This window comes from Vanacampus margaritifer, chromosome 8, assembly GCF_051991255.1.
Source record: "Vanacampus margaritifer isolate UIUO_Vmar chromosome 8, RoL_Vmar_1.0, whole genome shotgun sequence".
NCBI lineage: Eukaryota > Metazoa > Chordata > Actinopteri > Syngnathiformes > Syngnathidae > Vanacampus > Vanacampus margaritifer.
In genome coordinates this window covers 14,040,767-14,066,247 of record NC_135439.1, presented here as the reverse complement: position 1 = coordinate 14,066,247, position 25,481 = coordinate 14,040,767, and the positions used below count along the sequence as shown (strand labels likewise).

The following is a 25,481-nucleotide window of genomic DNA, read 5'->3' as shown; positions in this document are numbered from 1 at the left end:
AACCCATTTGAGGTGGGCTAGAAGAGAACATGAGACTGACCACGTCACCAGAGTGATGACTGAGGGTTTGATTTGGTCTGATCAAGAAGTGAAAAAAAACTGTCAGTGGAGTCTAACTTTCATACTCCCTCCTCCACATTTCTGCCCATCTTTCCGCTCAGTCTGCCAGCACCAAAGCCCAGACGACCATATATCTCGGCGTACAGTAGTATCAAGTGTCGCGTGGATGGGGACAGCGGCACAGTGTCTTCTTCCTCCGGTTGGGAGGAAGATGCTTTATTGACGTGGCCAGATCGACCATATTTAGTAGATCACAGTAGGTTTTATGTCAGTGAAAATACTGTCTAGTCAAGAAATGTGAATTAAAAGAAAACATCGAAACCTCAAAATGAAAGCACTCTGTAACACATTTTCAGAATTTATTATCAAATATACTCCACGTGAACATTTCTGCATCATGAAAAATCCCCACTCGGCGTGAATGGAGAATGAAGTCTATTATGTCTCATTTGTTTTGAGATCTATTTACGTGGTTCACATCAAGGGTCAAATAATAAGAAGGAAACACATAACAGAAGAATGTGAAGGACATAATCGGACACAAACACACATATTCAGTACTCATTTGATCAGCGTGAGGAACAATAACTCCAAAAAGTTAAATGCATGATCCTCACGTTCAGATTATGAAATGGCTTCAAATAGTCGTTTGAATAACCGATTCATTTGTAGACATTTGATCCAGTGAACCACTCTGTAAACCACTCGCTCACTCTGTGCAATGTTTACATGATATTACTGTATATACTTTTCATTTTGAAAATGGATGGATGTATTGACTCACACACTGCAGGCACTTTCTGTAAAAAGCTTTTTCAGTGATGGCTGAATTCAAATTTGTCATCGTCTGGTTTGTAATATTAGGAATGACAGTGACATTGAGTCACATGAACTCACCGGAAGTGTTGAGGAGTTTTTGTGAAGGCACTTTTTTTTTTTTATTCGCTATTCAGTTTGTGTTAAGTGTGTGCGTAAACTGGAAGCCTGCCAGCATCAGCTTTTAAAAGGTGTTAGAAACGGCAATAAGCGAGTAATGGCGGAACATTTTCTTTAATTTAAGGCTATTAAGGATCATTACTAAACTATGTTTTATCATAACAGGTGTAAACTTTGGCCCTTCCGCAACTGTCGTTGTGTCTCTCTTTTGAAGCGCAATGTCCATTTTAACTTGCAACTCGTGACTTGTCTGTAAGTGTTTCATTTCTCAGTGGGACCAACAAGCAAGAAAGTTCTTAAAGGAGAAGTCAACCTTAACTATTTCTTGACAATAATATGTTATATGTGACCTCACTAACCAAAACATGACATTCTGATTAATATTACATTTGTGGAATATGAGTTATGAAGCCGTTTTCTCCATCTCAGGGTGCGGCCATTTTGCCACTTGCTGTCGATTGAAGATGACGTCACAGTGGCTCAAGGCAACGACCAATCACAGCTCACCAGTTTTCTGAAGCAGAGCTGTGATTGGTTGTTACCTGAGCAACTTTGATGTCATTTTCATTCAACAGCAAGTGGCAAAATGGCCGCCTCCAAAATGGCCGGATTTTGCTGCTTAACTCATATTCCACTATAACGCAATATTAACCAGAATATCATACTTAGACTAGCGGGTCTTCATTTTTTGGGTGTTGACTTCCCCTTTAAGAGATTTGTGTGCTCGTTTTTAGCTACCATCATTGACACTGCATTGCCAACATTGTTTTTAGTTGCATAGCATGGCAACATTTACACATATAGCACAGCAATAAAGACCTTAGCACACTCCAAACACATAATGTAACACGAAGACATCTCACTATACATCATTACACACACAGGTGGTTTTTTAGAGCGCTTGGTGGTACAACACCTCTAATGGTTCCGTGGGGTGCCAATCTTTAAAAATTCAGCATGCATGTTTAAAGATAGCCGCTGTAGATAGGGTCCCCATTATTAGGTGACGAGTAAAGTGCTTTGTAGCACCAGCCAAACCACAAAAGTCATATAAGGTGCGTTCATTCTCCTTTTGTGTTCATTTGGATTCAGAATGGTAGAATATCCATAAAGATTTTGTCCACGATGGGCGGAGGGGGGACGAGGTTCTCCAGTTTTAGGTAGAAGATGCGCTGCAGGCCCTGCGTGCAAAGAGTCCTCAACTCTGGAAGCTTACCCAGAAGCCGAGAGAGATAATTGGGCTGGGTTCGGCTTGTTTCCGATCTGTTTCCGCTCGCGTGCTCCCGCAAAGACGAGATGAGGTTGCTCTGGAAGTCCTCAACGCGTTTGGGTTCTTTGAGGCCGTGGCGATCTAAGGGTCAAAGATGGCACACCTTGAGAAACACTGTCCTGACATGTAACCAACACACTGCGATTGACCGTGAGGAGGAAACAAACGGTCGAACCGGTGATGATGACGAGCGCTGAAAGGCACGCAAACAAGGAGACGTCTAAGTTCATTCGGTGAAGGCTCTGGGAGAATTCCATGATGGAGTCGATCCAGTCGCCAAAACTGCGAACGCACTGCAGTCGGTGGAGGACCACGCCGTTACAGAAGATCAGTTTGTGCTTTTCGGGGTTTGACCTGGAAAAATGAAAGTCATTGAATTAAAAGATAAGCTGCATTTAAGTAGGGCTGAATGATTTTTTTCTCTTAAAGTCAACCTTAAATATTTCTTGACAATATTATGTTATTTGTGACCTCACTAGTCTAAACATGACATGCTGGTGATTAATATTACATTTGTGGAATATGAGATATGCAGCAAAGCCGTTTTTATCCATCTCAGAGGGCGGCCATTTTGCCACTTGCTGTCGACTAAAGATGACATCACAGTTGCTCAGGGCTCAGGCAACGACCAATCATGGCTCACATGTTTTTTGAAGCTGAGCTGTGATTGGTTGTTTCCTCAGACCTGAGCAACTGTTATATCATTTTCACTCGACAGCAAATGGCAAAATGGCCGCCTTCTGATATTGAAATGAAATATTCATGACATTACAGTTCATTCGTTTATTCAACTGCAATTTTTTTTTTAACAACATAATGAAACATTTTTATTCGTGTGGTGCGTTTTCTGCTTGTTGTTAACTTGTTGGTGTTATTAATTGGCAAAATATGCTGCTTCCATAAAAAGGTGTTCCTGAAATAGATGAAATTGAGTTAATATGGATACTTATTTTCATATATTATGGATTTCTTTGGGTGGAGTTCTGATCTGAAAACCTATTTAAAATTCCCCAAATTATATATTTGTTTAACATTTCTGTTGACAAATTCTTTAGCAAATGCTGTTAGATCGAGTTAATCAATTCTGTCTTTCTGCAGGTGTTTTCGCCAGATTCAAAATACAAAATGGCTTTGGTCGTCTGCGACAATTGCTCACTCTGATTGGCTATAAGCTAGCGAATCAGAAACGGAAAGTGAGAAAAGCAAACAAGCTTAGCTAAATGTTGTTATTGACTGCTATTAGACTATTCCTGCTTGTATTATTAGTCTGTACTGTGTTAATGTTTGTGTGTGAGAGAGATGAAATGCAAAGCTTGCAGTGTTGCTAACTTGCCGATTTTCTCGCTAAATCTGGTGACTTTCCAATGCCTCTTATCAATTTTTTGGGGTCAAAAGCGACTGTAGCGACAAAACTAGCAACTTTGGTGTTCTTTAGGGTGTTTTTTTTACTCACTTTTTGTCCCTCCCACAACGTTATTCCTCTCTAACTCAGTGTCCATTACTATTACACGCAAATTGCCAATTATGCAAATTAGGGAATGGCATCATTTAGCGACTTCTAGCTACTTTTAGGACAGCTAATAGCTACTTTCCTTACTGGGGACTTGGAAACACTGAAACTTTTGCTTTCGGCCGTTTTTCCACCCTTTCCAAATCACAGTCTTCATGATTTGAAAATTGCAAATTGAATTTGATCAATCATTCAAAAAGGCATAATGGTGCACATTCCATTACTTCTTAAAAGCAGACAAGCTACCTGTAAGCCAGGCGTAGGATGAACAGCTCAACAAACGCAGACTCAAGAAGTAGCTGCTGGTCCTCCGTGCAGAAGTCGGAGAATCCTGGGATTGTTTCAGCCCAGGTTTTTATGACCTCCAAGGACCCGGTCAGGAGGTCATAGAACTGCTGGATGCCACCAGCATCTTCCTTCTCCGACACATTGTCCACTGTCTCCTGGTACTGAGGGGTAAGAGCAGGCAGGCAATACATAATTCACTCATCTCTATGTTTTATTTTGTATCATGGATTCCGAATACAGGTTTCGCTACCATGTCGGCAAGGGGCCGCTACTGCTAGCCCAGAACCTCGAGAGCCCCAATAATAGTGATGGTAATAGTAACAGCGACAACTTACCTTGGAGTAATCAAGCTTGCCGATGGTTGGGTTAGAGTCTAGATGTGCGCGTACTAGCAAGGAAATTATGTTGACGTTGGGGGTGGTGGAGGAAGCCTCAGACACTGTTTTCGGTTTGGATGGTAGACGGCCTCGACGACCTTTCAGGCTGTCTGTCCGAACGACTAGAAAAGATAAGAGGAAGTCTTTAAGTGCACGCTTGTGTCCTTCACATGGCTACACCACACACATGGGGAAAAAAACAGCTGCTACAGTATATCCATTTCTTTCTGCAGCTGGCATTGTAAATCTCGACTAACATGTGTCTTTCATGCCGAGATTTGGTTTCAGATTGTCATTACAAACCCTGGTTTGGCCAACATCATGCGTAAGTCAGTGAAAACTCCAAGTGAGGCTGACGTGACTTTACCTTCTTTGACCATTCCCACTGTGAGACATTTCTGGAAACGGCAGAACTGGCAGCGGTTCCTCCTCCTCTTGTCCACTGGACAGTCTTTATTGGCCAAGCAAACATATTTTGCATTTTTCTGCACAGTTCGCTGTCAATCAGGGGGGCAAAAAACAATATCACTACCGATGGATGATTGTTTATCATGCTAAAATTACAGTAGTAATAGGATCCTTTTATTGGACAAGGAACCATATTTGGTAGCCTGAGCGTATTCAGACTTACTAAGAGGGAGAGCAATTGTGTCTTTTTTCCAAGTCAATCAACAAATGAAAATAATGTCAGTCGTAGAAAAAAAAGGATGAATATATATATATATATAATTTTTATTATTAATTTTATTACCAGGTGTCGTTTCAGGTTGATACATGGTCTTATTTCAAGGTATCGGTACTCACGACGTTAGCCGATACTAGTATCAGTCTCACTCGTGGCAATTTTACAATCAGGAACTAATTCATTCAATCTTAAGGAAACATGCTATAATGGGATATATAGGTCCTCTTTTTCCTTTTTTTTTTGCAGGGAAATTTTGTGAACTAGGTGTTCCAGTGGTATCGGCACTTGGTATTGGTGACGATTCAAGAGTTGAGTACTCGTACTAGTATTGGTCTGAAAAAAAGTGGTATCAAACATCCCTATTTTTCATTTTTTTATTATAATTAATTACCCATTTTTAAAGTTTAGATGGTATTTAAAATACACTATTAAAAAAATTGTAATATTTACTTGGGGAAAAAAAACTAATACAATTGTTTCACTCCTAGAATTCTAAGTAAATTTTACAAGGAGAGTACTGAGTACATTTTACCTTTTTTTTTTTAAGTTACTCAAGCATTGAGAAACTAACTCATGGCCTTCAGCTTGGGACACAAACACTCTACCACCTGAGCCATGCCACTCTTGCTGTTTGTCACTATACTGCATTGCAGGTGGGTCCAAAATGAGACCAAAAACTGGTCTCTTTGAGGTACATTGATTCGGCCTGACACCATCAATATACTAGCACACAGCAGGAGCGGCATGGCTCAGGTGGTAGAGTGGCTGTCTGACAATCTGAAGGTTGTGGGTTTGTTCTTCAACATTTGAGTGTCAAATAAACTGGTAAAAATGTACTCAAAATTTCCTTGTAAAATTTACTTAGAATTTCTGAGTGGAAAAAAACGTTACTGTTTTTTTAAAAGTAAATATTACTCTTTTTTTTTTGCAGTGTACAATCTAAAAACAATCTAAATATTATTACAATAGTGCCTTGACATAATATAGTAATGATATAATTAAATAGTCTAATTATGGTATAAAAAATAAAATAAAATAGTAATGAGTTTTAAAAGTTTTTGCCACATTTTTACCACTGTTTGTATTCATATATCTGTATATGGCATAGTTTGCTAACATTATTTATTAGCATTAAGGTAAGCAGACTTTATTAAGGCAAAGGTATGTGGTTGTTAAATACACAACATAATTCCCTCTTTTTTTGCTTGCTGAGTGACAGTAAGTTTTACTGGAAAATTGCTCACTTGAGTTGTGATATGAAAAATGAAAATGAAAATAAATTAAAATATGATCAAATAAAAATAATAACAATCTACATTCCTTCCACTCACTTTGAAAAAACCTTTGCAGCCTTCACAGGTTCGGACTCCGTAGTGCTGACAGGATGCATTGTCTCCGCACACGGCACAGCGGCCCTCGCTCAAACCCGGGTTGTGGATTTTAGAAGACCCCTCAACTAGCCTGGCGCCATGCTCAATGGACATAACGGGGCAATGGAGCGAAGACACTTGCTGCTGAGGGGGCATGAAAAAAACCTCGTCCTGACCGAGCTGAGCTTCCTGGTGGGGCAGCACGGGAGAGTGCTGCTCCGGTGTGGGGCTGAAGGGGAAAAAGGTCGGCTGCTTATCAGCCGGTGGAGCTACATTGTAGGTGCTGAAAGGGGAATCCCATAAAGGTGCACACAGTGTCTGAAAAGCTGTTGTTGGAGGGGAAGCGGCGGGGTAGCCTGGACTGCCGTAGTAGTCGGAGCTGCATGACGACAGCGTCTCGTCAAGGCAGCTGAGTGTAAATGAGCCTGGGTAACAGCCATACACTTGGAGGTCATCCAGTTTGTAGGCTTGGTTCTGCATCTGGCAGTCTGAACTTTCGGCCGCTGAGGTGTGGCCGAATGAAACCGTAGACATGGAAGGCGAGGCGGGAATCTTGCAGGAAAAGGCATCAAACTCCCCGATGTAGCCACTTCCCACTAAGGTATTGATGCTGGGTAACAACGACGTCGACAGCTGCTCCTTCTGGCCACCGATGTCCATGGCCAGTTTGGTGCCCGGGTCAGGGTTGGAGCTGAAGTGGGTGTCATGAGTCAGGGATACATGCTGCGTTTGTACACAGGGCATCGCTGGGGGGGGTGACACAATCACATCAATTACCACAGGTCAAACAAAACACGTGTAGGTTCAGACCGTTTAGAAAATGCTGCGTATGCAAAACCGCAGCCACATGTTCTTCACAAACATCTTGGTTACCACACTGGCACTAAATCACACCAATGCTGTTCGGTGCCTACAAACATTAGATGCAGTGATACGCCAGGCGTCAGCATACTTTTAAGACAGGGATCACTGTGAGTTATTTCTTGGGTGCTGATTAATGAAGGGCTACCAGTTTGATATGCACCTTTTAAATAACACGTTTGCTCAAATTACCTTTCATTATATTTTATCACAAATAATTTGTGATGCTCGTCTATGTGAAGACATGATTTTTCACACTAATTATTCAAAACAAAGTACAAAACAACGGAATAATGGGATTACCAATGTGGAGTAAAGTAAACAATTTGTACTGACAAATATGTTCGAACATATTTGCAAATATATATTTCAATACGTTGAACGTATTTGCAAGCATAGATATAAACGCTAGATGTCTCGTCCGCGCTCATGTGAGCCAATGGGAAGGAACGTGAGCACAGGAACGGCCATGACGGTTGCTCGATCACTCATAACATTACAGTCAATGGAGCACGGACTTTAAAATAACTGTAGATTTATCAACACTCCCAAATTTTCATTTTTGTTGTTACAGTATGTATGACAAAAGAGATGACACGAACAACTATTTTAAAAATAAATAAATTCAGCCTGAATCATAGTTGACAAGGCAACTCAATGTGCTTTACACAAGGAAAGACAACAGCTATAAACATCTACAAACACAGCAGTAAACATTCAGAAGCAAAAAGAAAACCAAAGTACGTTACAAAAAGAATATACCTTGAATGTTAAAACATTAGACACCAAACTTTAAAAACATTAATAAATAATAATTAAGTAAGTATTAACTATTAAATAAGGTTTATAATACACTCAATACGTTTTTAAATCCATCAAGGATTCAGCGGGTTACTAAAATTTAAGTCATAAAAAAAAAGATGGCCGACCAATCGGCATGTTGCCGATTACGTCATGAGACATCTAGTGTTTATATCAATGTTTGCAAGCACGTTCTAACGTACTTGTATAGGCTAAATGCTAAAAACTTAGCATTATTCCCATAATGACACTGTATTGCTTGCAAGTAATATATACATATATATATATATATATTTACAATATTAATTATTTATATATTTTTTGCATTTGGCCTACATTACGTTTAAACGAATTTGTCAGTCAAAATTTTTTACTCCACATTGGCAGTTTCCCACCTCCGGACAATCAAATATCAACACTATGTTTCTGAAAATCTCTGCAAGAGTTTGCATTTTCAAATGATCATTTCTACGACATTCCTAGAAAATCACAATGTCCTATCACTGGTTAGAACAGGCCAGTGGGCTATTGATGTGGTCCTTGGGGGCAACCTGTCAGTAACCTCAAGTATGAGTGCTTGGGCTAGCAAGGGCTGACTGTGTGTGTTTTTTTATTGTTCTGTTTTTGTTTTTGTGACTTTTTATCTGGGCTGTTTAAAAAAAGATGGACAATCCGCAGAAGAAGAAGAAGAAGAAGAATATACGCTGGTAGATACTGTAAGTACTTTAGCACGTAACGTTCATAGGCATAAAACTCCAGTGGTGTCCTGATACTTTTGTCCATGTGATCGTATTCATTATTTTATTCAGACCCCCTTCAATTACAACTTTTGTGATAAATGTTGAAGAGAGAAATTGCTTCTTTTTTTTTTAAATTACATTTTCATATTTGTTAAAACAAATATTATGTTGAGTCGTTACCTAATTCATAATTGAGTGTTACTGTAACTCTAATGTTGAAGTTTTATTCTTTGCAAGGTCGGCTACGATTTGCCAGAGTGCGACAAATGCGACTTCTGTCTCTGATTGGTTGTTTTTCCCCGAGTGCGGTGGTTTTCTTATATCAAATTAGAGGCACAAAGTGTGGCCAAAGACAGCTGATTATTTTTATAAATTATATATATCATATACTACTATCAAAGTGCAGTGGATGACGGATGATTATGATTTAAATTGATTTAATTAATTTCATTTGGGGGGGGGGGGGTGCTCGGAAATTAAATCTCTCTAGTGGTGATTGGGGAAAGGCCTCAATCAGGTTTTATGGTTAACTTCTTTTTTTTTTTTTACACTTGTATCAAATTGTTAGGTTCAACAAATGTGACACTCGACCCTGGAAAAGACTATTTCTGCTTCCAGTGTTTCCTATGGGAAAAAAATGTTTTGAAACCAGATCCCAGATTGTTTTCCCATAGAGGCTCCGCTGTATTCCTTATAGTCAGTAATTCTAAACCGCCTTCTGTTTGTTTCCTTTATTACCCCCTTGAATGCCTTATTTGCCATTATGCCCTCTCCTTCAAGGCATCACAGCCCTCTTTAGAAAGTGTAGCTGTTTGCCCAGTGGAGCCGTCAGATGCTGTCAGATATTGTGTTACTGGCTGGTCGCGTTCTTAAGAACTCCTTGAGTGGAGGGCAACCCTCTTTCACAGGGACTAAAGCAGGGAGTGTTGCAGATTGTATTACAGGAAGGGCCTGGTGCCATCCGAAGGGTGGCAAAGCCTGGTTATGCATCTGTTTGTGTGTGCGTGCAGTTTGCGTGTGCATGTTCTTGCACAGGTGTCTGTTTGCTGAAAGAACTTCGAAGTGTGGCTGTTAATGTTTACACTTGGGCTTAGACACACTTTAAAGGCACATTTTTATGGCTGTGCAGAAAGGCTTACCTAAAATTGTACAAACATACTGCACTGCACATACTGTAAATTCCATCATCTTGTAAGATTTCACACTCTAAAAACAGTTGGGTGGAAAATAACCCAACAATGGGTCAAAAATGGACCGATACTCTACTTGGGTCAATTTGACCCAACTTTGAGTCAAGAAATGGGTCTTTTAGTGTAAAACAACTCATAAATATTGGTCAGATCCTTAACTTGGGTAAAAAAAAATTGGTTATTTTATATAAAACAACCCAGAAAGTTGGGTCGAATTGACCCATAAAGTGGATCAGTCCATTTCTGATCCACACTTGGGTTACTTTTGACCCAACTGAGTGCAACAAACTGAAGTTCATCATCCTAAAATTTCACAATAATCACTGGATTTTATTGAGTGTGTTGAGCAAAAAGAGAAAATAAAACTTCCAATTTACTTCACCGGCATGACGACCCTTTCCCCCCCAGGATTGTTCAAGTATTGTATCATGTCATTATCATTGATATCAAATATTGATTATATGAAACAAACAGCATAATTATAAGTGACATATATGAAACACTGACCTGATTCACGTAAATATCCCAATTCTGGTGTTTATGTATTCCAAAAGACTGAACTAGGCCCCTCTGATGCACACGCCCACTCTCACACACGCGCGCGCTCACACGCATCAGTTCAGATCCACGCGGGATGCTCCATGCGCTCCTTGTTTTATCACGCTGTGGAGACTACAAGGCGGGACCGTGCCTAAAACGGTGGAAGTGGGGGAGGACTCGTTTCCGGATGACGGCCAATCACGTCGCGGTCGCCACTGACGTCATTTGAGTGACGCATTCACGGGATTCCACTGACGCAAACGCCCATGCGCTGCACGCTCTAAAAATAAACCACTAACTTGTTGCTCACGTGGGACTATTATTGGACATCAGTAAAAATAGTGGCTATTTGCAAGGAGAAAAGGCTTCTTTTTCTTTTGTTGTGTGACATTTTACATAAAAGCTGAATTAGTAGAGCTTCTTTGTTAACAAATAGCTGAACCTTTTCAACTAAAAATGTTCTTATAATATAATATAATATAATATAATATAATATAATATAATATAATATAATATAATATAATATAATATAAATTGAATTAATATGAACCAGTATGTTAGAATAGTGTCTCTGCGCCACAATTCTGAGGTCCGGGGCTTCAATAGTGTTTAGGGAAGCGGATATAGTTTAGATTTATTTTTTATTTTTTTCATTTTAACTATCATATAAGTGTAAAAAAAAAAAAATCTATAGTGTACTCAATAGGAATGGGCAAGTACCAATACCAGGTCGATATTGGGCTTTATCTCAAGGTATCGGTTCTCGCGATGACTCCCTCTTGTGGCCATTTTCCAATCAGGAACTCAAAATTAGAAGAATAGAAAATTGCCGTTAATCTAAGGCAATTTTAAGGAAAATGTTCCATTGGTATATATAGGGCATTGTTTTAAGTTATCTGTCTTTTTTTAATGTATCAAAAGCACTAGTGGTATCAGTACTTGGTATGGTATCGGTACTCAAGAGGGTATCGGTCTGGGGAAAAAAGTGGTATATTGAACATCCCTTGTACCTACTCAACATTAACTTTGGCAGTGAATGTCCATAGGGAGATTACTGTGCATGCCAGGTAGGTGAGAGTCTTAATCCAGATAATAAAAAGGTTAAAACACGATGAAAAATTATTTTTAGTTCTGTCACACATCGGTACAGTAAAATCCACAGTATTCATTTATCTTTAAACAAAGATAAGCCTAGTCTAGCCAATAGGGAATTGAAGTAGGAAATCAGATGCTTCCAATTCAAATGATGTGAAATGTTATATTGTATTGTACTGCATTGTCATCATTGGAGCAGTCACATAATGAATGTCAGAGTCACAGCTGTAAATGCCCGTATGTCAGCAACAATTGAAGCATCAACTAATACCGCTCATGTCATAACTTATCAGCCCCAAGCAGTTAATACACAGCGCACTTGAACCCTCTCAGGGGAGGCCCGGGCGCGATCCAGTTTCTCTTTAGAGTGCGAGGGATCATTCAGTGTGAGAAGAAATTGGGTTTTTGCTAATCAACATCTAAATATGAAGAGGATACATGTGAAATGTTTCTTTTAAGTTTATCAGACACTCACCTATGAGAGAGGAGATTAAATTTTTACATACCATAGCAAACTATACGTGCATGAAAGCTTTACATTTTGACGACAGTGTGTCTTGAGATGTCTGCTCCTAGTTATGTTTTAAGCCTCCCACGTAAAGTTCCACTTCTCCTTCTCACTTACTTAGGATTAATCCTCCTCCATGCTTATTTTCCTCACTAACTCTAGATTAGTCCTCCATTCCCACCCATGCTTTCTGCAAAGCATGTCTCCCGAAATTCTGCCAGGATAGATAAGCATTTAGAAATTCAATTGGCAGGCCACATGAAAAGGAAACATAATACATCAGCCATCATGTATATAAATATGTCTTTAGCATAGTCCTTAAAAATAAAAACACAGGTTGTATTTCACAAAAAAATACTTTTTGCATCCTCAGATATATTTGGATATGACCTTAAGCTAAAACAAATAGCCCCATAAAGAAGATCCTAATCTCTTTTTGTAAAATAAATTTACCGGTACAATTGCAGTAATTCAAATCACCCACTGAAAAGAACAAGAGCCAACTAAGACATGAACACAACACGCTTGAAAGAGGTGCATTTCTGAAAATTTAATATCAAAATAAAATAACCATCAACCATAAATAAAGTAACAACAATGAAAGATTTCCCCATAAATCCACTATAATTCATTCCAAATTTCATCCTCATGTTAGTTGACTAGGTTATACAAATGTTGCCTGGCTATGAAATTTACATTGGTTACAAGAACACTGGGCAAGTAAACAGTAGTATAAACATAACAACTAAAGGTTCAAATTCAAACACATTGATTTAAGGAAATTATAACGGTTTCCCCTAGTCTGTCAATTAAAACCGAGAGATAAATATATGTATACAGTACATTAAGTGCAGACACGCATGTCATTTAAAAGTTAACACCCTACTAACCATACACAAACACAGCACATGAAAACGTACTGATTTATTATCGTTTGTAGCTAGCTAGCTAGCTAGCTAAAATAGATCATCATTTAGCTAGCTAGCTCTAGCTAGCTAAAATGTGTTTATACCGCAATAAAAAGTTTCATTATTTCAAATTGGCACACATTAACAGCAATCATTTTTAACTAGTAGCTGCAGAATAGCATTTTTAGGAATGGACAATTTCGCAAATCCGAACATTTCTGATATTTCCGCACTGCAAATGCTACCTTTACACTGTGAAAACAAACAGTGTATTGTATTTGTTTTGCTTTTGCCTGTGACTAGCAAACAAATCAAGCAGATTGTTATAGTAGTCAATTGATTTCATCACATTTTGAAATAGAAATAATCCTCACAAATCAAATTACAACGATCCAAAGTCCAACGGTTTTTACAATGAGTGGAGAGCTTCCTTTCACCGAGTTGTGACGGAAGCTCAAAATTGTCCATGGTAGGAAACAAAACACCCATAAAATGCTATGTACCATTAAAATACAAAGTATATCTGTATTATTTATGGAATAATGTTGTCCGGAATGCCTCTGTGGAAAAAAAGACTGTTTCTACTTGAGGTGGAAGAAACCGGATGGCTTCACTGGTGGACCCATTAACATGTTAGCTTGGTTCTTGTGAGTTATGTGGATCTGGAATAAAGAAAGACACAACAGGTGGTTTGGGTTGAGTCCAAATGTACATTGTTTGGAATGATATATGTGCACTTAATAAGAGGCAAACACAAGCAATTGCTTGGCCTTGGAGATGTCCAGGTGTCAACAATCATCACAGAAAATTTACTGATAAAGTTTACTTTTATTTGAAGATTTTGCTACTGTTTTTTTTTGTTGCTGTCTTAATTCACATATTTAAAAACACATCAAAACGCCAAGTCTATTGTGCTGGGTGTAATGAGGTCAATGTCGGCCCCTGCTGGCTATTAAAATTAATGCAGTTTTAAGGTCGGCAATTACTTTTTTTTTTGTTCCCCAGATTTGAAGTCATTTATGGCCATTTTGTCTTTTTTTTTTGTAGTCAACTTAAATGATTTTCTATTGCTGGAGTTTGTAATTATGAGTTAATATTTACTTTAACCATATTGCTATTCACGATCAAAGAAATGCATACACACGGGATCACATTTTTACACGTAGTGAATATATGAGTGACTATGAATAGACACTTACTGTACAAGGAGGTTGCAACCATGGCTCTCCATCAATTTGCATTGGCAGGGCTTTAAATGTCCTAAATTGGAGAAACAACAGTTGCATTGTTAATTGTTTCAGTTTGGAGCATTGATAGAGGTGTTCTGTTCAAGATAAAAGCACAGCACCTGATTGTAATTTGGGAAGCCTGTGCCAATCTGCGTCCGGCGCTCTTCAGTCCAGTATAGATCTGACCCATTTCTATCATCCCTTCCAGGCCTACCACCTCCAGACGCTTATCAGTCATGTCTGTAAATAAATACATCATGTTGAAAAGGCTCGTGAAAGAGTTTTAGATTAGTAAGTAACTAGAAAACAAAAATCTACCTTGTGCTGTTGTTTTAAGAACTTCTGGATCAGTGATGACTTCACCGCGCGGCACACTTTGTGGTACATCAGGCTTACTTGACTCGCCCCAAAGGTTGGAGCCTCCGTAGATGCTGGGTATGTTGAGGACAGCGATGCATGCCAGAGGTGTGCTGCTCAGGTCTAGAGGTTTCCCACAGCACTGTTGTTATGCGTTCAACAAAGTGTGACAACAAATGAATGGGGGTGTACTGTGAGGTCACGAGAAAGGTCACATGGCTCCCAGAGAAACATTCACCTCAATGGCGAGACTCTCTGTGAGGTTCTTGCAAGAGGAACTGATGGTCTCGGATGTGGCAAACTCCAAATACCAAAGCTTGTTTTTCATTCTTTAGCATATCAGAAGAAAATAATGTTTATTAGGTACACTTGCACTACAAACAGTACGAGTATTTAAGGAATGTGTAGTGATGTGTAGATCTGCCTATTTTTCTATATTTTCTGTTTTATCTATCCTTCGTTATTTGTTGAAATACAGCTATATGTTGTTTTGTGCTCAGGATAAAACAATTGAAGTATTTTTTTTTGGCACCATTTTGATGCCAAGGAACTATGTTGAAGCGAGTTCAGGAGCTCCATACAGACAAAAGTAGTGCTTTGATGCCATCTTGTAGCATCTTGGTGTTAAAGAATGATGTTGAAATAAATGGAGGAGATTAATCCAGACAAACGTAGTGCTTCGGTACCACCTTGGTGCCAAGGGACCATGTTGAAGTAAACTGAGGAGCTTCATCTAGACCAGGGGTGGGCAAACTCCACAGTCCTGCAGGTTTTGGAGGTTTCCCTCTTCCAACCCATGCTGGATCGTTATCAGGCTTATGCAGATATTGCTGATGAGTTGATCATATATCAGCTGTGTTGGAGAAAGGAAACATCCAAAACCTGCAGTACTCCGGCCCTCGAGGACGCAGTGTGCCCACCCCTGAACTAGACAAAAGTAGTGGTTTGGTATCATCTGAGACATCTTGGTACCAAGGTACTATGTTGAAATAAATTGAGGATATTAATCTAGACAAACGTAGTGCTTTGGTACCACCTTGGTGCCAAGGAACTATGTTGAAGTGAGCTAAGGAGCTTCATCTAGACAAAAGTAGTGGTTTGGGACTATCTGGGGCATCTTGAAACTAAGGAACTATGATGAAATTAAATTAAAAATGATGAGATTAATCTAGACAAAAGTAGTGCTTTGGTACCACCTTGGTGCCAAATAACTATGTTGAAGTGAGTTCAGGGGCTTCATATACACAAAAGTAGTGCTTTGGTGCCATCTTGTAGCATCTTGGTGCCAAGGAATTATGTTGAAGTGAGTTGAGGAGCTCTATCTCGACAAAAGTAGTTCTTTGGTACCATATGGGGGCATATTTGTACCATGCAACTAGTTTGAAATGAGTTGAGGCGATTAAGATAGACAAAAATAGTGCTTTGGTACCATCTTGGTGCCAAGGAACTATGTTGAAGTGAGTTGAAGAGCTTCATCTTCATCATTTGCAGCCATCTTGTGGCATCTATTAGCAATTATAAACCTTTTTAGGGGATGTCAATTACTCATGAATTTTGGCTATCCGCTGTCCTATTCCACACAAACGGTGTACAATTGACTTATTATTGGTGTTTAATAGAAAATTGTCAGAGGTATCCGTGCTATGTGTTTATTATCGGCGTTACAGTTTTTGCAAGGAGGCTCCCCAATAATTTATTGACCCTACTTCATGTGCTATAAATGAGTCAAACAAAAGATTAGCAACACCTCTGAGTAACTATTGCAGTTTCGTACTACTCATCCTCACCTGCTGTTGAACCTCTGAGGGCATTTCTCTCTCATGGAGTGGAAACGATGAGCAACAGAAGCATCCTACGCAACAAAAGAAAATTCCGTTTACAGCTCAACTTCAAGTATTGCACCAATAAGCCGACAATATGCGACTCACCGATCCTACTGAGAAGTAATTGTTGATGATCTGATAGGGCACGGGGTCTCCCGCTTGTTTAGGATCATTCGGTGTCACCTGGATGTTCCAGCGGTCCATTTGGATCAGCTCACTTGTCTCAATGTTCTTCAGGATCTCCTTCAGATCAGACCCGTCGTAGCCTTCCAAAAGGTCAGAAGAGAAGCAGGTAAAGTGCATCGCAGCTGAAATTGTAATCTGAATTCATATTTCCCTGAGTTTGATGCTTTTACCTCCGCCCCAGCGCAGACAGCGAGCCAGGTCATTGCCAGTACCCAAGGGCAGGATCGCCACTTGAGGATTCACCTGGAGCCCGGCTTTGTCTGAAAACAGAAACACGTACATGGTTTATTATCACATACCGTATTTGATTCCTCTCCTAAGGCAAATGTTGCTGCACCGATGGCATTCAAGATCCACCCGACTGTGCCATCGCCTCCGCATGCCAAGATCCTGTAGTCACGAAGATTGCGGAAGAAATGTAGCCTAGAATAAAAAAGGGTTTTTGTTAAGAAATGTACACACCATAGTTAAGGGTCAGTGTGGCGGAAGTGCGTTACCCAGGGCCGGGACCCCCGTTTGAAAGGTTGTACACTTGACGTGGATTCAGCAGGTACTGAAACTTATAGAGAACTCTGTAGCGGAAACACAGATAATACAATTGATTAACACATTTCAGAATTGATATCTGAATTGATTTGTTTATACTACTAAAACTCCTCATTTGAGTAACAGGACTGATTGTAACATCATTTTTAGGACAGAATCGTGAATTAATTAGCCACATAGCATTTATGCTAATAGCATGTTGATACAAAGCACATTATGGTGATGCAGCAAAAATTATTTATTTAAAAAAAAAATAAACTCATAAAAATACAGAGTAACTTAAGTAAAACAGTGAGTAAAAGCTGAGGGACAAAAATGAAGTGTACATTTAAAAACAACAACAATCTTTTAAGATAATAACCTTGACGCATAGTTGGGAATAGGCGTAACACAAATATGTAAAAACAATAATGTGTAAAAAATCATAAAGGATTTGAATCATAATCCATAAGAGAAATTCACATTTTGGTTCAGATTTTAGCAAGCATGAAAGTTGACTTAATGCTTAATTGAACACTTTTTCACAGGCCACATAAACTGATGTAGTAGGCCAGATTGGTCCCCGGGCCTTGAGTTTGACACCCCTGATTTAAGTGATCATATTTACTGTAGTCTTATTTTATGAATTGAGGACAGGCAAAAAAAATAAAAATAAAAAATAAAAATTTGAGTATTGATCTGTTAAAAATGTATTTATTATATTACAGTTAATTTAACATTATGCTTGTTATTGTGGTTATAGTTTGCAGCGGTGTAAATCTTCACTATTTCACCCAAAAAAACTCTCAGTATGATAAAGGAGCACTGCAAATGACAACAAACAATACTGCACATCTCTTTTATTATTGTTGTAAAGGAAGAATATTTACGACCGTCATTTATTAGATCTCATTAGTTATCGCAACTACTGTAATGTAACTGATGTTAACTCACTTTTCACCCTGGTTTCCTCCACTTTTCGGGTTTACGAACACCAGCAGCGGGTGAAAGTCAGGAAGTTGGACAATCTGAGGGAAAATACTTTGTCCATCATTCTATAGGAAGGATCTTTTAAATATGGTCTCTCCATTTGTGAACATCATGCCTTTGTTTATTATTTTCATGCAATATTACATGGCCATAGATGTCAAGTAAAAGTCATATGTGCAGGTCCTGACAACGCAAGTACAGCACCTGTAAGATGTTGCCATCACCAGTCACGTTCAATAGACCGGTGTCCAGTTCCTTGAGGAAACATAATACAAACAATGAACTCAACTATGCAGACTTACAACACAGCAGAGAACATTACGGTCTTCTACCTTGGAGTGAGCATATATGGCCCATGCAGGGAGTATGTGGTCTTTCAGGGGCCCACAATTGCAGGTGGATAGTCCAGTGGAGATGCACTCATCGTGGCGCTTAATCAAAACTAGGGCTATGTCAACTTTTTGTAGTTATCCTTTATAATTAATTATTGTTATATGAAAGGGAAGTCAACCCCACATTTTTTTTGACAATAATATGTTCTATGCAGCCCCACTAGTCTAAATATAGCATTCACTTTCCTTTCTTTTCTGTGGTCCTTCCTCGGGTCTCCTGACAGCCTCACGACTTCGGTTTAAGTGAACGGTATGGGATTTTTTAATAGGTTTTAGGTGAATTAATGAATACACGCACACACACACACACACACACACACGCATGCACAAACACATACTCACCCACATACAAAATAAAAAAATAAAAAAAAATTTTTATATTTTTTTTAAAGCGAGAGCAATGATGATGACATGTCAAGTCGGTAAAATTACCGAATGAACAATACTAAGCTCTCCAGAAAAAGAAAAGAGATTTTTTTTTTAAATAAAATAAAATAAATATAGTTAGTATTGAGTTAGTAAAATTTGAGTTAAGCAGCAAAATCCAGCATTTTTTTTTTAAATATCAGAAGGTGGCCATTTTGTCACTTGCTGTCGAGTGAAAATGACATCGCAGTTTATGTGAGGTGTGATTGGTCGTTGTCTGAGCCCTGAGGAACTGTGATGTCATCTTCAGTCGACAGCAAGTGGCAAAATGGCCGCCTCCTGAGTTGGATAAAAATGGCTGGATTTTGCTGCATAACTCATAATCCACAAATGTGATATTAATCAGAATGCCATGTTAAGACTAGTGAGGTCACATGTATCATATTATTGTCAAGAAATGTTTAACATTGACTTCCCATTTAAATTGATCCTAATCATTATATTAAAGCTTTGAGTCGGATTCTTCTCACCATCTTCTGGCACCACACACAACGTCTTCCAGCCAAAGTTTTAATCTTCCGTTGGCAAACTTGACACTTGGAGCTGCGGTCGGATCTGACCCAGTTGTGAAATGGCACCTGAGACAAAAGTTGATGTTAAAAAAGTTTGATTAGTACACCAGCATTGCCTTAAGTCAGGGTTGTAGTCATCTGAACGTGTTTGTTGTTGTTTTTTGCCTGCCAATACGATGATGAAGGTACTTTTGGGTTTGTTTGGGTTCAGTATTTCCAAATTAAATTAACCTGTAGAGCCTGGTCTGATGAGAATAATTGTGACTACTTTCAATTTGACTCATTCACTGCCATTTATGGCTATAGACATAAAAAAAAGTTAGAACTATTTTTATTAGTTTAACATTTTTTTCCTACTTTTGTTAACATGAGTATGAAAATATAGAAAATTTTCGGGGGGACATTTAGAACAGATTTGTGATTAATCGTGAGTTAACTATTGAAGTCATGCAATTAATTACAATTAAAAAAAATGAATCGCTTGATGTGATTTAAAAAAAAGAAAAGATTATTAAAAATTAGGGGTGTCAGGCGATTAAATGTTTTTCGGAGCAAACCAAAGTGCAAAAAACTGATTCAATGGCAGGTTTCTCACCCTCAGTTCCTGTTGAGATTTGACAAAGGTGGGAGCACAGGGTTCAACATTCTTGTTGGAACAATGACTATGGGCAGTATACTTGCAACCTTGGGGCAGAGAATATGAGAACTATTATTTTAACAAACAAATTAATTCATAAAAAAAAATCAAAAAATTAAAAATTAAAAAATAAATAAATAATTAAAAAAATAATAATAATAAAAAAAATGTTTTAAAATACAATTTAAAATAAAATTTAAAATTTAAAATAAATACGTAAGTAAGTAAATAAATAAATCAATGGACACTGTTCTACGTATTAATAGGAGGATTTCCCCCAGACTTTTTCAACTCAAGACCCAAACAGAAACTTAGTTTCTCTCCAAACTAACTGGAATATGTGATATGATAATACATAAACTATGATAAGATAGCACTCTGCAACAAAAATGACCAATCAGCATCTTGAGTCAGTTTGTCAATCCCTAAACTAGATCCCTTGTAGTGTCTTTGCGCTCTTACGGGTGCAGCAGAGTCCCTGTTTCCTGAGGCCGAGCAGCATGCTTTGACACACACAACAGTAGGCCGGTTTGTTAAAATTCTTCATTCTCCAAATATGCTGCCCATCCCTTTGCGGCACCTATGGGTGGGGAAGCAAACACATCAGGAAGCTTGGTAAGCAAAGAAAAAAAAGAAGACAGGTGAAGATGAACAGGGGCGTGTGTATGTGCAATGTTTGTGTTTTACCTTCAGTCCAAGCAGAACAAGTAAAGGCACATTGTCCATGCCTCCTTTCAGCCATTCCTTTAGTGTGACAGTACCGCTGGCATCCACATCAATTGCTGTCATCATGTCCTTGAGCTCCTACACACACTCAAAAAAAAAAAAGAGTATGTTTTGAGTCAATGCCTCAAATGTTTCGCTTTTGTACTCTTGACATACAGTGTGACTTTTATTTTGACATTTGGACCTTGGTGGCCAGTCCATTAATAAGCTGTGGTAGTGTGTCTGGTGAACTCAACTCATGTGACAACAAGTAGCATTTTGGCAGACAGGGAAAAATAATTTAAAGTCAACTAGCTCAATGCTAATATGCAATGTCAAATGCCATAGACTGGCTAATGAATATTGGTGGTGTAATCCTTTAAGCAAAAAATATTTCAAAACAAATGGTGTATGTAGTAACACGCGTAGACAGATGATATAACAATATTCACAGGCACATATTCTTTATCCTCTATGAAAAAAAAAATATATTATTGCAGCTAAGCACATAAATCATAGTGGCAACGCCCGTATAGGTTTGCACTATTTTGACTGAGATACTTGTTATATATCATCACAAATAGACCAAAATCTATATGCAAATATGGTCAAGTTAATTTTTTTTCCCACACATCAATAATATATGCTCAGTACTCACATGGTTGTCATTATAATTTAATTTAATTACAAATTATTAACTGATCTAAAGTGTTGAAAACAGCTCAAGAACTTTAATGATAGTATGCTTAATAAAAAAAATATGCCTCTTTTTTTTGTATTTCCTGAATAATTTTTTGAAGAAGTTTGATAATCCCTAAATGTAGCTACTGTGACCATCTGCATTATTTAGCTCTCATTTGTCATAATGTACTCTCAGTGGTAGACTACAAAGCCCTCATGCAAAGTATTAATTCAGTTAGCAACACAGAGCAAAAGGTTAGTTTAAAACAGTATTTTTCTTTCGGAAGGAACAAGTTAGTGGTAGAATACTCAAATTAAGTATAAATTTATGCATATGCCACATTCACTTGTGGCAAAAAGAGTGTTCCTACAGTTCTGAGCTCAGCCACATCCCAGCCAAGGTAATCAGCTGCTCGCATCATCTGCATGATGATCCGATCCACTTCCTATTGGACAAACAAAATAATTCATGTTTCTTCAAGATACACTCCATTCATTGGAACGGCTTTCGCATATCACATCAAGATGCGATTGGAGAAACTTACGGAGCTATCCAGGTGTCCATTACCGTCTTTGTCATAAAGTTTGAAAGTAACTGAAAACGCAAAGAAAATGAACATAATTTCACACATTGTCAAAAAAGTGGAAATAAAATGTGAAAGTCATGAAAAGAAAATGCCACAAAACATTGAGAAGGTAACTAACACTGCAACTTCTCCCGTGGCTGTCCTTCCTCCAGCACTGAGAAGTAACAGGACACGTCAGAGAGAAACACCCTACCTGGCAGAATTACAAGCAAGAAATTAATTTTAGCATCTTTAAAAAAAAAAAAAAGAGGTTGGCAGTTTTGTTTCTCAAGTTGGTGGTGTATGGTTGAATCGATTAATCGACTAGTCGGCAAGTCGACGCTAATCGCTAAAAATTAATGGGGAAAAATTTGGGCGACAGGGAAATTTTGGGCATGTTGAAAATCGTTACCAAGGTGAACTAAATATGGTAAATGTTTGGAATTTTAATTGGGAACGATAATGTAAATCTTTTTTTTTTTTTTTACGTGTCATTGGGAAGGAATAGGGATTTTTTTGGGTCAATTTTAGTGGTAAATCATTTTTGGTCAGTGAGAAATTGTTCCTAAAATGAATTGAATGTGCTGAATGTTTTGATTTTCAAACAGGAACAATGTGAATCTGATATTTTGAATGTCCCTTTGGGAATGAATTGGGACATTTTGGTTGAAATTTATGAATTTGGGGGAAAAATTTGGGTATGAGAAAAATACTAGCCCGCAAATTTTTGGAAAATATTGAAATTGGAATTATGTGAATCGTATTAATTATGTGGAAGCAGATACATGACAAAATAACAGGCTTCCCCACAATTAATTGACTTTGACTAGACTTTCGTCATAATACAAAAAATCTTTAGTCAATCAATCCCTAGTGGAGTGAACTGCAGAGATGCAGATGTGTGGTCTTTCATGTGCATCAGCATCAACGTATTTACCCTTGGCCTGGGTTGCTGTTGTGGAGCCATCCTGCTCGACATTTTGGAAGTAACGGAAAAGGCGCTGGCAGAAATCTGCAGGAAAATCATTGACCTCTAGGTACGTCTTGAGGAAGAGGCTGAACCCTTCCGCATCCACATACTGTACAAATAAATCAAACAAAGGTGTCATGATGACAGAGTGGAACAATAGTGTGCAATGTTTTTTTTAAAATAAAAAAAACTGTCTCATGTAAGCCTAATTGATTTCCTTTCATTGCTAATGCTCATGATGAAGCCCAAACAAATGATTAAATAACTTGTGAAAGCTTGAATCAGCTATTCATCAATTACACCCACAAGATTGATAAATAATCATTTATGGATGATCATGCTTGAGTTCCATTGCATTTCCCGTGAATAAGAAATAGTTTCCCCCTTAATTTCAAATTCTCAAGAACGGAAAGATGCCTTTCCACAGGTGCTTCTGCATAACTGACCTTGCTGTGCTGGGCCTTGATAACATCTTTCACCTTCAAAGAGCTGTCTGCATAAAAAAAAAAGCCACAAGCGACAGTATTTATATCAGTCACGCATTTAAAAAAAAAAAGCTTTTTGGAAGCAAATGCTTGATTTACTAAGCATTCACACAATCAGTGAAAAAAAAATACTCGCGACTGTATATCACAACATGTTTTACCTACAGTTTAGAGCCACTTCTATGTAGTAAATGACTCACTTACATTGCATGTATTCCTGTAGTTGGATAAAATCTACAGGTGTCAGAGTACCTTCTGCTTCATCAGAGGAGGCCATTTCTTATCTGAGGAGGAGATGAAGATGGAGGACAGAAACTTGACACATTTGCTGTTCAGTCACACAATGAGACTTTAATTTCCGTATTTTGTAAGTGACTCCTTAAACTGGTTCCCCTCCATTCCTGAAGTTTCACACAAAAGTAGTAAGTTGAACACACCCATCTTAGTTAAATGATACCATACGTCACCCAGTGAATGCTTTTGGATCAAGAAATGTGTTTGTTTATACACATTTATACACGGCAACTCTATCCATCAAGCGCATGTAAATTAGTCTAACATTTAAAATGAGACACAACACAACAGACAGGCTAAAGTTGACTTTTCCGCATCCGAGCCATCCAACCTCCTCACCTTGATTTAGCTCGATCTTCTGATCACGGTGCTCTGTGAAGCGACAGCAGCAGACAAGTGTCTAGTCCGCCTCGGTATTAGAGGATGTCAGGGATTAAGTTTGGCAGCAGTGGGAGGAGCCTGTTACCACATGATCTCAAAAGGAACTCATGCAGATAATACCAGCGCTCTGAACTTTTTTCATTGATAATCAGGATTTATGATTTTTTTCTATCTTTCTTCTGAAATAAAATTCTATGTGTTCAATAACAGTAATAAGTAACACATTTGGATTAACAATTGAAGATACAAAGGCACCAAATGAGTGGGATTTTATGAAAATGCACTAAAATATCAATATTGAACAGTACTGTAAAAAGTGAGAGTCTTTTGTGACTTCAAATACTTGAAGGAAGAAAAGCTCATTTCAGACCTGCACAATCATTCAGACATGCAATTACAGTGTCGTAGTTGATGAAAGGTGTTAACACGCCATAGACAGAGAAGAGTGACAGTCACATATGTAAATATAACCCTTTAAAGTGGAAAAAAATATTGAATTTGTACAGCAATTACAGTAATTGTACTGGATTTTCTAGTTGGTTATTGTCGACAGATAACAGATTAGAGCAAATGTTCATTCCTTTGGTGTTGTCCCAGCGCAAAAAAAAACTCAAAAAACTATTCCCTCACATTGTTTTATTCCGTGACTCTTTTCTGCATCCACTGCATGTCTATACTTGTTGATCTAGGTTCTATATACTGAATTTTGTGTTACCTCCCTTATTGTAGCACATCTATAACAGTGCAATCTTACCTAATCAAGCGTCCAGTGAAGCATTCACACTCACATTCACACCTATGGATAATTTGGATTCTTGAATTTTGAATGTATGAAGGAGGAAACCGGAGCACCCAAAGAAAAACCTCACAAGAATAGGGAGAGCATAGAAACTCCACACAGTTTTTGTTTTTTTTAGTATTATGAATACTATGATTATAATGTTGATTCTCATTATAATGATGATGATGATTTTGATTATTATTATTAGGGCAGCACGGTGGCTGACTGGTTAGCACGTCCGCCTCCCAGTGCATAGGATGTGAGATCGAGTCCGGGCTTCGGCCTACCTGGGTGGAGTTTGCATGTTCTCCCCGTGCTTGCGTGGGTTTTCACCGGGTACTCCGGTTTCCTCCAACATTCCAAAGACATGCATGGCAGGTTAATTGAACACTCCAAATTGTC

General features: G+C 38.4%; 2 protein-coding genes across 3 annotated transcripts; both read right to left on the bottom strand.

Annotated features, from left to right (window-relative positions):
• Positions 1–405: 405 nt before the first annotated feature.
• On the bottom strand, positions 406–10,742 carry LOC144056474 (putative nuclear hormone receptor HR38). Its single transcript, XM_077573330.1, has 7 exons — positions 10,596–10,742; positions 6,458–7,242; positions 4,809–4,938; positions 4,400–4,563; positions 4,023–4,225; positions 2,442–2,620; positions 406–2,347 (listed from the first exon to the last, which is right to left on the bottom strand). The coding sequence occupies exons 2-7, from the start codon at positions 7,238–7,240 to the stop codon at positions 2,085–2,087; spliced, it is 1,722 nt and encodes a 573-aa protein (XP_077429456.1). The 5' UTR covers positions 7,241–7,242; positions 10,596–10,742; the 3' UTR covers positions 406–2,084.
• A 2,024-nt stretch (positions 10,743–12,766) lies between these two features.
• On the bottom strand, positions 12,767–24,355 carry dgkab (diacylglycerol kinase, alpha b). 2 transcript variants are annotated; one of them, XM_077574134.1, is made up of 24 exons: positions 24,257–24,355; positions 23,828–23,907; positions 23,585–23,631; positions 23,106–23,247; positions 22,308–22,382; positions 22,148–22,197; positions 21,974–22,048; positions 20,904–21,020; positions 20,679–20,796; positions 20,175–20,263; positions 19,538–19,645; positions 18,582–18,680; positions 18,454–18,504; positions 18,214–18,287; positions 17,232–17,306; positions 17,072–17,157; positions 16,905–16,994; positions 16,654–16,814; positions 16,513–16,577; positions 14,964–15,054; positions 14,687–14,867; positions 14,488–14,608; positions 14,339–14,399; positions 12,767–13,801 (listed from the first exon to the last, which is right to left on the bottom strand). In XM_077574134.1, the coding sequence occupies exons 2-24, from the start codon at positions 23,898–23,900 to the stop codon at positions 13,721–13,723; spliced, it is 2,130 nt and encodes a 709-aa protein (XP_077430260.1). In that variant the 5' UTR covers positions 23,901–23,907; positions 24,257–24,355; the 3' UTR covers positions 12,767–13,720. The 2 variants fall into 2 exon arrangements, with proteins under 2 accessions (XP_077430260.1, XP_077430261.1); XM_077574135.1 differs by lacking the exons at positions 22,308–22,382; positions 23,106–23,247; positions 23,585–23,631; positions 23,828–23,907; positions 24,257–24,355 and having other exon boundaries at positions 20,904–21,029.
• Positions 24,356–25,481: the final 1,126 nt, after the last annotated feature.

Bases quoted from the DNA above. Each gene is read 5' to 3' on its own strand.
- dgkab (XM_077574134.1), bottom strand. From the start codon at position 23,900: ATGGCCTCCTCTGATGAAGCAGAAGGTACTCTGACACCTGTAGATTTT. The intron at 19,646-20,174 runs GTGAGAAACCTG...CTTTTGTCTCAG, and splicing joins AATCTCAACAGGAACTGAGG to GTGCCATTTCACAACTGGGT. The intron at 17,307-18,213 runs GTGAGTTAACAT...TTTCCGCTACAG, and splicing joins GGAGGAAACCAGGGTGAAAA to AGTTCTCTATAAGTTTCAGT.
- LOC144056474 (XM_077573330.1), bottom strand. From the start codon at position 7,240: ATGCCCTGTGTACAAACGCAGCATGTATCCCTGACTCATGACACCCAC. The intron at 4,564-4,808 runs GTAAAGTCACGT...TATCTTTTCTAG, and splicing joins AGTGGGAATGGTCAAAGAAG to TCGTTCGGACAGACAGCCTG. The intron at 4,226-4,399 runs GTAAGTTGTCGC...CTTACCCCTCAG, and splicing joins GCAAGCTTGATTACTCCAAG to TACCAGGAGACAGTGGACAA.